Source organism: Patella vulgata, chromosome 2 (genome assembly GCF_932274485.2).
Source record: "Patella vulgata chromosome 2, xgPatVulg1.2, whole genome shotgun sequence".
NCBI classification, from domain to species: domain Eukaryota; kingdom Metazoa; phylum Mollusca; class Gastropoda; family Patellidae; genus Patella; species Patella vulgata.
In genome coordinates, this window is record NC_065880.2 from 80,580,006 (window position 1) to 80,595,958 (window position 15,953).

At 38.3% G+C, this 15,953-nt stretch overlaps 2 protein-coding genes across 4 annotated transcripts in view; one reads left to right on the forward strand and one right to left on the reverse strand.

Moving 5' to 3' along the window:
* LOC126809920 (acidic mammalian chitinase) overlaps positions 1-10,118 on the reverse strand; it is a 47,167-nt gene extending 37,049 nt beyond the window's left edge. Inside the window, exon 1 of one of the 2 annotated variants that reach the window (XM_056098789.1) lies at positions 9,867-10,118. The gene's annotated coding sequence lies outside the window, so the exon portion shown is untranslated. The remainder of the gene's footprint in view (positions 1-9,866) is intronic. The other variant, XM_050534790.2, reaches the window with a different exon arrangement.
* A 3,745-nt stretch (positions 10,119-13,863) lies between these two features.
* The window catches only part of LOC126809915 (mismatch repair endonuclease PMS2), a 67,929-nt gene continuing 65,839 nt past the window's right edge, over positions 13,864-15,953 (forward strand). Inside the window, exon 1 of one of the 2 annotated variants that reach the window (XM_050534775.2) lies at positions 13,864-13,940. In XM_050534775.2, coding sequence (XP_050390732.2) covers positions 13,892-13,940 — 49 coding nt within the window. In that variant the 5' untranslated portion in view covers positions 13,864-13,891. The remainder of the gene's footprint in view (positions 13,941-15,953) is intronic. The other variant, XM_050534774.2, reaches the window with a different exon arrangement.

Genomic DNA, 15,953 nt, shown 5'->3' on the forward strand with positions numbered 1-15,953 from the left:
GTGGACGTTAAACCCCATTTCTCTCTCTTTAATCCTCTAGATATGTATCCTATTCACTGCGTTTACCGGTCCAACCTCGTAGGGTTTCTCCGGTTCCTTGCGGGTAAGTGAATTATTGAAATGAAATTTTATCATGTGTTAGTCCCGAAATGACCTTCTTTGTGTCGAGTAGTTTTCTTCGGGTCCCTCGGATTCCTCCCGCTGCAAAAGAACCCTACGCGCAAGCGAATTATTGAAAATAAATGAAATTGTATCATAATAAGACGTTAAAACCTATTTTCTCTTTATCTTTGCTTGCCAATTATATAATAAATCATATTAAAACATATTTTATTTTATTAATTCAGTCGTGTGACGAACATAACAAAACAGACTTACAGCTGTGGCGGCTTCTTTGATGATCAACAAACTAGTTATTACGCATAAGCAAAATTAATTTCATAAAGTACCAAAGCTTAATTCTTTATTATTATTCGTTGAAGGTCTTATAAACATCTGCAGTAACCCAGATGGAAAATATTTTATAACAAGCACGTGTGAAGTTGTAAATAGAAATTGAACAGAGTTGTGGTTTATTTGATGAATAAAACGTGATTACTCGGTACCTTTGATCTCGTAAGCATCAACATCTGCAATCCCATAAGAGAGAGAGAGAGATAGAGAGATAGAGAGAGGGGGATGAAATGGGGTTTAACGTCCAACTATTCTGCTCCAAACTGGGCTAATGACGACGGGCATACGCCATACAGTGTGCTATGAGGGAAATTTTGCTCGGACAGCGGCACTACGGCCTAGTCTGATATCGAATTCCAACTGTCAAGGGATATTTTACGTGCACGCCAATGTGTACACGGGACCATGACAACAGACTACATCGTCACGTGTTGGTTTACATATGGTGTCCTTGAACGGTCCCTTTTTTCATTATAAATTTTGCTACACTTTATTATTTTTTTTTTATTTTTCTTTTTAGTGTTTTCCGAAATTCTATCCGGATTATCGCCCTTATTGTTAAAATTGTTTGACGTTCTAACTCATGACGTCAACTGGCAGACTATCGCCATTGAAGAGACGACCACCGTCAAGATCGGTCGTATTATTTCTGTTACGTCTTTCTTGTAAATATCTTTAAAAAATTTGAGTGAAGCCCATTTTATTACAGGCCCGGGACGGCACAGCACAGTGGACGGTTACGGCTGGCCTCCGCATACATTCACTTGATCTGATTTTTGTTTTTTATTTTTTTTATGGTTAGTTTGTTTTATCTCCATTTCATTTCATTTCATTTCATTTCTGTTGTCGTGGCACGTAAACCGTATGTAAACCTAAAGTCAACATGGGATGATGTAGTCTGTTGTCCTGGTAGGTTAAGACGTCTAGTCATTCGGAAGGAACGAAAAGTCAAAGTCCCATAATATATACAATTGGAAGCACGTTAATGATACCCTTACAGTTTGAAATGTTTAACGTCCACTCGACACAAACTAGGTCATTTCGGGACTAACATATGGTTCAATTTTATTTCAATAATTCGCTTGCGCGTAGGGATCTTTAGCAGTGGGGGGGGGCGGAAGCCCCGGAGATAACCCACGAGGATGGACAAGCTACATGGCATAATTATCCCGGTTGGTACAGAAAAGTAGGACGTTAAACCACATTTCATTTCATTTGTCAATTAATTTTACCAAATTACAACAACAAAAATTTCAGTACCCCTTTTCTGTATTCTATTTCATTTGCCAATCAAATGATTGAAGTTATAATAAAATTTCACGTACGTTTTCTGTATTGCGAATGAAAACCGAATTGTATTTCATTTGTCAATCAAATGTTGAAAATTATAACAAAAATTCACGTACCTTTTTCTGTATTTCGGATGAAAAATGTTAATCCACAACCTGACTCCCTGCTTTAGTGCACCTAATTAACACAATGTTTTAATTATTCTAATATAGAATACGTTTAATTAACCTAATTAACACGAAGTTTTAATTATTCTAATATAGAATAAGTTTAATGATTAGGCCCATAACAGAGACGGTAATAAAATTGGTTGGACATTAACGGTACAATCCCCCAACACGACCATCTCCACTTAAAGTTTTAATTCATACACACCCGTCATGATAATACGGATAAATCTCTCAAGCATACGAAACTTACGCTGTCAGTTTATAATCGAGAACAGACACGTAGATAGTTGAGTGACATTTTAATTTCCATTTCAGCGATTTTAGTCGAAAACACTAAGTATACTTCGAGAATTTTAAGAGGTTTTTACCATGCTTCCATTTTCATATGTAACGGAATTGAAAATATTTATTTAGTCTTTGTGTGTATGAAAGGGTTTAGAACCGCATAATTTATCAGTACATTATTCTATTCAATATGGCGGTCAGTCAGGACAGAGATCTATTCTCGATGTAGATATTTCTCTGTGTGCGGAATGTATCTCGAGATTTACAAGATGGTGGACTAAGTATGGAGTAGAGTGGTAGAGTAAATATCCTCGTTATTCATGCCGAGATAAAAGACAGGGTGTAACAATGTAAGATGGCGGATGAGGGTCAGTATCAACGATATGACGGAGACTATATAATAGGGGATCTGTTTACATACTTTTAACATGCTAAGTACTTGCAGTATAATGAAATGGTTTAATTAAATACGCACACACACACACACACTAAAAAACGATCTTTTAACTTCACCATTGTGAAAATTACTACGTATATATTGTAACATGTTTTGGAATATAATGAAATGACTAAGTAACTAATTACGTACTAAAAAATATTTTTAAAGGAGGCAAGTCTTTAACTCAATATCATCCACAGTCATCGACGGTGCAAACAAGACTTGCCGTGAAGATGGGCTTCTGATATACAATATTTAAGACAAAATGAAAATTTAAAACTGGCGTACGAATCGCGTGCCCGAATGCTTTCGAGCGCCATTTGTAATGAAGCGACTCGATGAACTAGATTAAAAAATACCCCACAGGAGAATACTACTGGTGTAGACTGGAATAACCAGACGCCAAAGACAGCCATTCAAGTTGGACTCTTTGCGTATTTCGCCGAACATAACTAATTAGAAATTAAAGTAAATACGGAAACGATTGAATGTAAATCAATGTATATAGATTCCTTATACATTATTATATGCGTTGCGACCCATTTGTGTCCATTTCTAGGTTACAAATAATGAAGATTTAGCTCCTTTAATATCCCAATTAAGTTAATGGGATAGTTTTTTTTGTTTTGTTTTGGATTTTTTTTGCAAAGGGATCAAGTTTTAATTTAATTATGTAATTGAATTAAACATCAAAGGCAGAATCTAATTAATGTTTTGATATATTTTAAATAAGCCTATTCATTTTAAATCAATATATTATGGTGACTCAGTGGTTATGGTGCTGCTCACTGGCTCACTAACATGGAGGTTCTAGGTTTGGTCCCGGCGTTGGCCGAGAAAGGTGGTTTCCCCTTATCAATTGTAAGGGGCGCAGTGCCTGGCAAGGAACAGTGTCAAGTCGTTCGGGTAGTACGAAATGCGGCGGTGCCATGCACACACTGAACGTGCAGGTAAAAGAACCATTTATAGCCGTTCGGCCAAAATGTCTCTCATGACATATTTTCCGGCGTTGTTTCGCTTTGTCGGAAGGCCTGACAAGAACAGCTGTCTAGTCGTCGGGATGAGACGAAATACTGAGTCTTTTGGGTTTGAGGGAATAACCGAGGTCTACCGGACGTTTCCGTAAAAGAACCGTGGAATTCGATAAAGAGTGGGTTAGATCTATTTTATAAGGCCAACTTCAGGTTTGGTCAAAATTCACGAGATGTAAACAGGGATAGCGCTAATCCCAACCCTAACCCTGGACATAGCCCTAACACTTACCCTAACCTACAATCTCCTATCCTAATTTACATGGTCTTAATAAAAAGATCTAGCCATAAAGAGTAGGCAGAAACGCCGCTTTCCGAGCAATGAAAATAATCGTTTGTTAGTCCAATAAAACCACAGTTTATTGTTAACAGTGTGTCGTTTCTCTGACTCATATCAATATGACGTCATAGACCAGATTCGCCCCACAGTTAAAAAAAAATTCGTATTTATATCAATAAATAAATGATGTTGACAGACAGCCATCTTAGTGTAAATTCAATACGGTTATATTATGCACATGTACTACAAATTCCCTCATAGCACACTGTATGGCGTATTCACATCTTCATTAGCCACGTCGGAGCCAAAAAGTGGGCTGTTAAACCCCATTTCATTTCATTGACATTCCTTTTGAAAAACAGTCTGTAAGAGTACAATAATAGTTTGATATTTGTTCTGTTCGTGGTAATTGGGTTTAATTGTCCAATGAAATGAAATGGAATGAAATGGGGTTTAACGTCCTACTTTTCTGCACCAATGATGACATCCATGGGCGATTCCGTGTCCTGTGAGGGAAGTTTGGCCCGGAGAACGGCACTACTGCCAAAGGTACTTTTACGTACGCCAATGTGTACACGGGGCCTCAGTTTTTCGTCCCATCCATTCCTTGCCAACAGTTCCGGATTTAACCACAGACTGCAGCATGGGTCTAAAGATCTACAGGTTCCCTCCGGCCAAGGCGTATAATATTTTTGTCAGTCAGAAGCTTTTCAGGACCTGAAAAGGACAGTTGTCTAATCGTTCGGATTGTACGAAAAACCGAGGCCCCGTCTGCTCATTAGCGTGCACGTAAAAGATCCCTTGACAGTTGGAATTCGATATAAAAGTAGGCCGTAGCGCCGCTTTGCGGACCAGATTTCCTTCGTAGCACACTCTTTGGCATTAGACCAGTCGGAGCAAAACAGTACAACCTTAATCACCATTTCATTTCATAATCTTTTTTCTTCTTCTAATCGTGAGGGGGGGGGGGATAGGGAAGGGCTTCATCGGTGACGTAGCCTAGGGCCTTTTCTTCATCTAAATCCGGCAATGCTAGTTATGTCCTCCGTCCTGCACCACTGATAAGAGAACCACACTGGAAAATACAGAGGAATTTGATGTAATTAGGGCACAGATGGAGATGTTTATATTTACAACCAGATGTCAACTGTGATAATGTCAAAGGACACAGATCTGTCTGCTAGCACAGGGGCGTGCTAGCCCCGAAGGCAACAACGGGAAACGCGTTTTGCAAGCACTTCTGGGAGAAATCTAGGTATCATATTTTCCAAATTTATGCTGCTATTTTGACTATAAGACATACTACTGTATTACACAAGACACTCATGAGAGGTCTGCTTAATATAATGCTAATACAATGTATTTCTATCAAAATAATAAATTGCATCTTATACATATCGAGGCATGAATACATGTATCAAAGACCATTCCACCTTAAGGTGACAGACATTTACACGTCAGCATAATATATTTTACTAATCGTTGTGTATGTATGATTTTTCGCGTGCGCACTCTCAATTTTTTGAGGGGATTCCGCGTGAAAATTTGAGCTCTCAGGGGGGCCCGCTTATACGGGTGGACTTATTGTTTAATGGGGGCCTGGGAGGACACCGTCCTCCTAAACTCCCTGCCAGCACGCCCCTGTGCTAGCATCAAACGGCAATATTCCATAAAATGCGCATCAAATTTACTAATGGTCAAAGGGAGATAATTCTGACACTTCAAAGGAATGAGTCAGCGATGTCGAAATCATTTTGTGACAACTTCATAAAGGTTATGTTCATTATAGTGCTATCGGGGCAGTTCCTCGGTCATTTAAAAGCGGCTATGACAATATCGTTCGTGAAATGAAAAGGTCCATTAGGTAGAAGCTGTGTTATTTCATTCACATATCTGACAAATTCTCTGTTTACTGTTATTTATAGTTTCGTTTTGAACTTTACCCACATGAAATAATGGATTTATTTCTCTCACTTAATTTCTTCCTGCTGGATCACGTCAAACTCACCCTCATTGATATATTCTTAAAGGAGCTAAATCACTAATTTTTGGGACCTAGAAATTAACACAAATGGTTAGCAACGAATATAATAATGTAATATGAATGTATATAAACTTATTTACATTCAATCGTTATGTTCTGCGAAATACGCCAAAAGTCTCAGTCGAATGGCAATCTCTAGCGTCTGGTTATTTTAATCTACACCGATAGTATTTATTGCGCATGCTTTCCAGATAAGAATATGGCGTCATCGTTTGACATGACTGGTGGAATATGTCTAGCCTCGTTCTTCGAGTCTCTTGTTGCAAATGGCGCTGAAACCCATTATGGTAAAATGTTTATTTTGTCTTAAATATTGGATATCAGAAGTCCATCTTTTCCCGGTAAGATCACAGCATCAATGTTAATCTTTATTGATAAATGATTCGAGTTGTCAGTGTCGAAGACTTTGGATGATATTGAGTAATTCGAGACTTAGCTACTTTAAGGCGTGAATGAAATGATATGATGTCCTATACTTTTCTGTAAGAGCCGCGTGAAAGACGTTCCGGTATTTTAGGTCATGAAGTTTGCTATAGGGTAAGATGTTGCTACCGCCTACTACTCTTACATCGAATTCCAACTGCCAAGGGATCTTTTACGTGCACACCAATGTGTACACGGAACCTCAGGTTTTCGTCCCTTGCCAGGCCTACACTTCAGTGATAAGGGGAAACCATGAAAACCACGTTGTAAAATCCCGAGGAACGTTCTCAGCCTAACACTGGGAGAGAGAGAGAGAGAGAGAGAGAGAGAGAGAGAGAGAAATGGGGTTTAACGTCCACTCGACACAAACTAGGTCATTTCGGGACTAACATATGGTTTAATTTTATTTCAATAATTCGCTTGTGCGTAGGGGTCTTTAGCAGTGGGAGGAAACCGGAGGACCCGGAGAAAACCCACGAGGTTGGACAGGCGACCCCCCCAACACTGGGAGCGAAACCGAGACATGAGCGAGCCAGTGCCTTACTCGCCGAGTCATCGCGGGTCCCTATTTTTAAATCCATGGCAAAAACAAAGAAATGGGGTTTATCGTCTTACTTTTTTGTACTTACCGGGATAATGAAGACGGGTTTAGTAGTTATTGCGTCATCGTGTGCTTTGGAGGGAAATGCCCGGGTAGTACTTCAATTTCCAAATCTCGTGTGATCTTTTACCATACTAAACTTACGCTGTCTACAAACAGTCACCAAGCTGGTTGATAGACATTTAAAGTCCTAAATCGACGATTTTAAGTCCTAATTCGACGATTTTAAGTCCTAATTCGACGATTTTAAGTCCTAAATCGACGATTTTAGTCTAAAACGCTAGTTAAGTATATTTTGGGAATAAATTGAAAGGGGTAAATTAGTCCTTTGTGTATGGCAGCTGTGAAACGGAGTAGAACCGCATTACAAAACAGTATACTACTTTTTGGATATGGCGGTCATTTAGGACAGGGATCTATTCCCGACGTATGAAGTAGATGGATCTCTGTGTGCAGAAAATTCTCGGGTAGTACTTCAATTTCCTACTATCGCGTGTTGTGAACGATACGGGAACTCGGGCTTTCCCACCATCGGAACAACCAGACGTTTTTCCTTGCCAGACTTTTTCTGCAGAACGCTGTGGTAAAAAAAAACTGAGAAGGGATTACGACCAAGGAATGTATTTACACCATCACTACTTTTAACCCGTTTTTTTTTTTTTTTTTCTTTGGGTATTGGTATGAAGGTGGGTATTTTGTGATTGTAATTTTATTATATATTTGGTCTCGGTCATCCAGAACTTCCCAGTTGATGAAGTTGGGTATACGCCAAGCAGTGTGCTATGAGGGAAATTTTGCCTGGAAGTCGGCGCTACGGCCTACTTTTATTTCGAATTACAATTCAAAGGTTATTTTATAATGTTTTTTTTTATAATTTTGTTCAATGACTCAGATTTAGATAATGTAATAATTGCTCGGAGCGAATACGACTAGCAACGTATGAAGAGAGGGAGAGAGGGGGGGGGGAGAGAGAGGGAGAGAGATGGGGTACGCCCTCTTGACATAAAATAACATTTGGTTCGACTTTATTTCGCGTAGGGATATTTAACTTGAGGGGGTGGGGGCATGGGGATCGGACGACCCTATACTAAAACCTATGAGGTTGGACAGACTACCCAGCTCCTTGCCACTTGAATCAATTACAGACCTTATGATATAAAGCGGACGCATTACATCATTCCACCATCCAACCCTCTCTAATCATACATGACATTTAATTAAATTTAAATATTCAATTTCAGTAATGCATTTTATGCAATAATCCAATAACTATTAGTTTCTAGGTAATACCTAATCCTGCAATTATCCGTTAATCTCCGATTTAAACGATTCGTTTGATGTTGAATTATCGCACGATTTCACGATAAACTGTTGGCATGTATCTAATTGTCCTAATTGAAATAAACTATATGTCGTGATGGAGCAATCAGAGAGAGAGAGAGACAGAGAGAGAGAGAGAGTAGATCATTTCGTGACCAACACATGGTTCAATTTTATTTCAAGAGAGAGGGGTCTTTTGCTGTAGGAGGTAACCGGTGGTGGGGGGCGAAGAAAACTCGGGATGTATGTCAGGCACAGGCGCGGAATCGAAACCACGCCACTTGACTCAATGGCAGGCCTTACACCCCCCCCCCCCCAACAATTAAATTTAAATATTCAATTTCAGTAATGCATTTATGCAATAATCCAATAACTATTAGTTTCTAGGTAATACCTAATCCTGCAATCTAATCCGTTAATCTCCGATTTAAACGATTCGTTTGATGTTGAATTATCGCACGATTTCACGATAAACTGTTGGCATATATCTAATTGTCCTAATTGGAATAAACTATACATCGTGATAGAGCAGAGAGGGAGAGAGAGAGAGAGAGAGAGAGAGAGAGTAGATCATTTCGTGACTAACACGTGGTTCAATTTTATTTCAAGAGAGAGGGGTCTTTTGCTGTAGGAGGTAACCGGCAGGCCTTACACCCCACCCCCCCAAAAAAAATTAACATTAAACTCTTCTTTCATATTATTTTGATTATTTCTTTTTACGTTGGTCTAACAACATCACTAAAGAGTTTGAATTCAATAATTGATCCGACTTGGCCTGACCTTTCATCCAACCAATGAATAGACGCTTTGACTTTGAGAAGGATGTTTAGAACCAATCACATTGGCTATAACAAGACTGTGTGGAGGCAAACCAAAATTAAAAGAGCGTCGAAATAAAGGTAACATTATGTCTGTGATATCATCATCGGTGGTATTATAGCAGACGTTGAAGAGGGGAGAGAGAGAGAGATGGGGTTTAACGTCCACTCGACACAAACTAGGTCATTTCGGGACTAACATATGGTTTAATTTTATTTCAATAATTCGCTTGCGCATAGGGGTCTTTAGCAGTGGGAGGAAACCGGAGGACCCGGAGAAAACCCACGAGATTGGACAGGCGCCCCTACTCCTTGTCACGTACAACCGGGGATTCGAAACCACGCCAGTCGACTCAATGACAGACTTTATGATACAGCGCGCGCACGCTAACCATTCAGCCATCCAACCCCCCACGTTGAAAAGGATGAAAAAGATAACATTTTAATCAGATAATTATGTTCCCGAGCAAGACATATTTTGGGCCCACTCCCACACCAGTGCAAAAATTGGGTTTCGAAAGTTACACCCATGCATGCCAGAGCAGGACAAGGGGAACGGATCGGGGGTTCTACGGCACTAATACCGGCCTTGTCCACGTAAGTAAAAACAATGAATGGGGGGGGGGGCTTCATAATCCCCGGAGTGATGCACCAGATACAGCCCTATCTCCTTGCACCTTGCCGGTAAACCTGTAAAATATAATGGACTCACCTTCAGCTGTTCCAGTGGACGAATTCGGCAGTCTTATTAGAATTAAAAACTACAGTTTCAATCGGGAGATTTTTTTTCTTTTTTGAATTATCCAGAAAATAAATCCAATTTAGTTTTATGTATCTTGATAGGCACATAGAAAGAAAATCACCACGAAATGCGCCCTGCACCATTCAGATATGAAATTTATGTGACTTTCTTTTTTAAAATCCAATTTGCTTGCACATCACCGTTGTATTATTCCGCTCATGTCCACGTTCTTGTATGACACCATTAACGAACAATTTCTACTTTTATACGACAAACGGGCTATTCAAATTATGTTTGTTTTTATATTTAGCGTTTTCATTGATAATAAATTTTATCTTTCGGTCGTTTAAAAAGCGCCTTCGCTGAATTTTAGTTGTTTTCCGGCACACGACGAAAACCACATCTTCTTTCATTTACTGTCTTGTACTTTTCTCTTTTTTTATATAGCTATATTTGTGTTATTTTTTGATTTAGTATATTGTTTTAAAAAAATGTCTATTTGTGGTGAGGTTTCCGCCTTACAATCAAGGAGTACGCTAATCTTATTATAGAGTCTCCCGTGGTTTGGCTTTTTGTAACAGTGTGACAGACATTTTTAAAACTAAACATGTCCAATACAAGAAAAAAAAATAATTGTCATATATTGTTTCTATATTAATTGTGATTTGAAACGCCAAATGTGAAAGCGGCGGTTTATATAGAATGTAGATATAATTGAAGGGGTAACGCCTTTTTTTATGATAATACGTTTGTGACGTAGTTTTTCCTTTTGGAATTTGAGCAGTAAACGTGTGATAGTGACAAAAAGTACATCGGAAATTGGGATTAAATTATAAAAGGACATTGTTGTGGTGTGAATGTTTTTGGTTTTATTTATATATGTCGGTACAAAAAAATAATAAATTAAATTGTAACGTCTTGCTTGCTGCACCATCCGGGATGATAAAGCAGGGGTAAACGCCATGTCAACATGAATAAAATACAGATCTATATTTCATTTCGTTTTTTTTATACTTTCGATGGCCTTAACTATAAGTAAAAAGACATTATGAACTATAAATAACGAAACAGGGTCTGTGTTTTAATCGGACTGCTATGTAGCGCGTTCTGTGGGAGATGGGGGGGGGGGCGTTGTGGGTACTATGTATGGAAGACTAAATAGTTCATTGTAATTGTCTCTTTGGTATCAAAAGGTGTCGGAAATGCCGTCGAATAACTCTACGGTCAGCCATCTTTTTCAAGCAGAAACAGATTTAAGGTTGGTAAGCAAGCTGTATACTATGTATGGAAGACCAAATAGCTCATTATTCACTGTTCTTCATTCTTAGTCTTTCTTCATTTGTTGTCGTATTTCAACATTTGTATACTAAAATTTATATTTGTATCTTAAAATCGATATTTGTTTAACAAATCAGACATTTGTCATATCAGATTTGCAAATTGTATCTTTGTTTAATTTAAATTTATTTTAATATAATGATAAAATTTCTTTGAGAAAATCAAAAAATGACATTTACATTTGGCTAAGTAAGTAAGGTACTGGAAGTCGCGAGTTTGATCCCAGTATTAGCCAACAAAGTTCATCGGGATTTTCTGGCGTGGTTCCCCCCTGTCAGTGGTGTGGGACGGAGTGTCTGACAAGGACAGGTTTCTAGACATTTTTTTTATGTTTTTAGGTAAGCTATTTAGGTTAATTTATATGACCTGTCATTTAAAGACTATGACCTCTATTTATTAAAACACCTTTATTAATTGGTAACTGTGAAAACGAATTAAATGTTTTAACAGATCATTAATTATTAAAACACCTTACTGGTAACTATTAAAACAAAAATATTTTTAAACAGTTCGCTAATTTATAACAACACTTACTCGTAACTATTAAAACAAATTAAATATTTAAACAGTTTGCTTTTAAATTATTTAATCGTTATGAAATTAAAAATGTATTTAGTTACCTCAGATCCGAGGCAGGGCGGTCGGTAATTTTTCACAATTGATTAGCAAAAATGTCCAATTTTGCAAATTTGATTAGCAAATTTAAAAATTGATTAGCAGTTTTTCAGTTTCACTACGGCCTACTCTTATGTCGAATTCCAACTGTCAAGTTATTTCTTTTAAAAAATGCATTCACTGCAAGTGGAAATGATTAACAGCACGATTTCAATCTGGATAAAACATGAAAATTGCACAACCATTTTATATAACCAATTGGTTACGCAATGGTCATCTGGCGTAACCAAAGAAAATGGTTATGCAGAGCATAAACCCGCAACCATTTTTCTGGTTACGCCAAAATTTGAAATTTCGTGGCCTACATTCAGATGTGACAAAAAGAAAACGATGTCCCGTATTGGCATACACACAAAAGATCCCTTGGCAGTTTGATTCGATGTTAGAGTAGGCCGTAGTGCCGCTGTCCGGACAAAATTTCCCTCATTGCAGACTGTATGGCGTATGCCTGTCTTTGTCTGCGATATCACCTCAGTGGAAGCGGACGTAAAAGACACAGTATGCCTGTCTTCACTAGCCCAGTCTGAGCAGAACAGAAGGACTTTAAAACCCATTCATTACATTTCATTTCTGACCAGGGCCGGTTGTAGAAAATGCGGGATCCAATTCATTCATATTCAAGGCCAACTATGCTCTACTGCAACATTAGTAATTGAGTAATACCTGAAAATAGCCACACCTGGCAGTCCTGACAGATTTCCTGAAAAATGTTTTAGTTGGGGAGCCACAGGGCCCCTTTCTAGTGCGGGGCCCAATTTAAGGAAATTGGTCAAATGTGCCAAAAACGGCCCTGGCTAAATTGATGCACCGACTGGGCTAATGAAGACCTGTCCAACCTCGTGGGTTTTCTCTGGGTCCTCCGGATAACTCCCTCTGCAAAAGACCCCTACGCGCAAGCGAATCATTGAAATAGAATTGAACCATATGTTAGTCCCAAAATGACCTAGTTTGTGTCGAGTTGACGTTAAACCCCATTTCTCTCTCTTTCTCTAGATGAAGAGACACCCTGCTATTCCGCTCATGGGGCTCCTTACAATCTCTCATTCTCACGACTGAAGTAAGAAGAAAGTGTACTTTAAACACAATTAAGTAAAGCCGAGGTTATTGACGGATGTTTAGATAGATTTATTGGACCAAAACATCCATTCAGGGCAGCATAGAATACGAACAAAATATATAAATAATACGAGAATACTGCAGTGTGTGTAAGAATTAAGGCATATTACAATGCATATAGTCGTTCGGATGGAACAAAAATCTTTAATTGAATGAAATAGGGTTTAACGTCCTACTTTTCTGCTCTGACTGGGCTAATGAAGACGGGCATATGCCATACAGTGTGCTATGGGGGAAATTTTGTCCGGGCAGCGGCACTATCGCCTACTTTTATATCGAATTCCAACTGCCAAGGGATCTTTTACGTGCATTCCAATGTACACGGGACCTCGGTTTTTCGTATCATCCGAAGGACTAGTCAACTGTCCTTGTTAGGCCCTCCGTTCTGCACCACTGACAAGGGGAAACCACGTCGGAAAATCACGATGAACTTTCTCGGCCAATGATATATATGCAGTATGCACATACAAGTTAAAAGTAAATAAAATAAATGAATTATATAGTGAAAGAAAAAAAGAAATATTTATGCTACAATTTTATTCACGTGAAAACCCCATGATTATATTTTCTGACTGTTGATCGAGAAGACGTGGATTATTATTATAAGATACGATTTTTTAATTAAATTAAAATTGTATATACAATGTATCTCATAGACCATTTCATGTACCATATACTGTATTTCATTTATATAAATAAAAATAAAATGTTAGCGCATATAAAAAAAATAATACAGAAAGAACAACCGCCGCTTTAAATAGCCTTTTACGACCAGACTCTTTGTTTAACTGTAGTATCTATTCTTCGGCATTTGTGATACAAAAGGCTACATTTGCGGGAACGTATGGATCATAATATGGCGGAAGATGGTGCAAAAACTGAAAATCATACGGATTTATATGAATCTCCTGACAGGTATAAGCTTTTGATGTCAAGTAGATAAACTGATAATCTGACAGTTAATCAGAGATTAGCATCATGTACCTTTATGGCTTTAAATAACACAGTTGTTTGGCAAAGAGCTTTTAAACGGCAAATTTGAATGTAGTTTTTTCCAGCAAAGGGAGACAACTTGATTTGTTTACGTTTTTCCACTGCATTATTTCGACTTTTTTGTTATAAAATTTTGTGTCAGCATTTTAGAGTCTGTGAATAAACATTTAGCCCTAGCCCCAAAAACTCCCAAGAAATGGAGAAAAAAAAAATTAAAATCCGTCCATATTAAAATGGATTTGGGCCAAGTTGTCAATTTCTGGACTTTGGACTGGTTGGATTCTATATTTTGTCTTTTGATTTGTCTTTTTGGGATGACAGTTTGTGTTTTAGTGATAAAATAAAATTATCTTTTGAAATAAATATTGAATCGTTTCATGGGCATTAAAAATAGGACTTATAAAGATCTTGCCCGATCAACTACATGAAAATCCGGTATACAGACAACTCATCCCAAAGACAGCTCGTCTCAAGACAACTCATCCCAGTGAAAAACTAAAATTATCTTTTGAAATAAATATTGAATCATTTCATGGGCATTAAGTAGGACTTATAAAATCTTTCCCCATCAACTTCATGAAAATCCGGTATACACTCAGAAAACTCATCCCAAAGACAGCGCATCCCACAATAACTCATCCCAATATAGGAACTTTTACGTGTGACGTATTTCCGGTGTCTATTGAGTCAACTGGTACGGATTCGATTCCCCGGTTGTATGTGACAAGGAGTATGGTCGCCTGTCCAACCTCGTACATGTAGGTTTTCTCTGGGTCATATACGGTTTCCTCCCACTACTACAGACTCCTAAAAGGCACATAAATTATTGAAATTAAAATGAAATAAAAATGAAATGGGGTTTAACGTCCTGAATTATTGAAATAAAATTGAAACATGTGTTAGTCGGAAATGATGTAGTTTCTCTCCTCTCCTGCAATGTCGATGACTGTGGATGATATCGAGTTAAAGACTTGCCTCCTTTAAAAAAAAACGGGGGTTGGATGGCCGAATGGTTAGCACATGCGCGTTGTATCATAAGGTCTGTCATTGAGTCAACTGGTGTGGTTTTGATTCGCCTGTCCAACCTCATGGGTTTTCTCCGGGTCCCCCGGTTTCCTGCCACTATTACTATTAAAGAACCCTATGCACAAGCAAATTATTGAAATAAAAAATTGAACCATGTGTTAGTCCTGTAAATAAATTGCTAAATATAATAGATAAATGAGATAATACAAGTATATACATGTCACTCAGTCTAACCTCGTAGGAGTTGGTAACAATCTGATTAAAACACAGATACTGCTTCGTTTTGTTTAGTTTTTATAGTTCAAAATTTCGTTTAATATGTCTGTACTACACTAGGATCTGGAAGAGTTGTTACCATTGACGTGTTCTGAATGATGTGAGGAATTAGCCAATGAAACGGTCTGTTACGGCAAGCTTTAGGAGGGTTTTGCACGGAACTGTGGGCAATCCACTAGTAACATCAATGCTGATTCAGCTGATTGGTTAATCAAATGTCTGACATCATAGGGTCAAAAGCCGCTCGGATGACCTCTGAAGCGACCTATCACTACAACCAGTCAGATATACATGTAGTGTAGGCAGGACTGCCGACAACCAGTATCACAGCGCAATTTGCGATGCATATTTTGTCCGTTGCTAATCAAAAATTATAATCAAACGTTAATTCGATCACTTGCATTGTCCGAGAAAGTTCATCCAGATTTTCCGGCGTGGTTCCCCCTTGTCAGTGATGCAGGACGGAGGGCCCGACAAGGACAGCTGTCTAGTAGTTCGGATGTTATGAAAAATCGAGGTCCCATGTACACATTGGCGTGCACATAAAAGATCCCTTGACATTTGGAATTCGATATAAGAGCAGGCCGTAGTGCTGCTGTCCAGGTAGAATTTCCCTTATAGCACACTGTATAA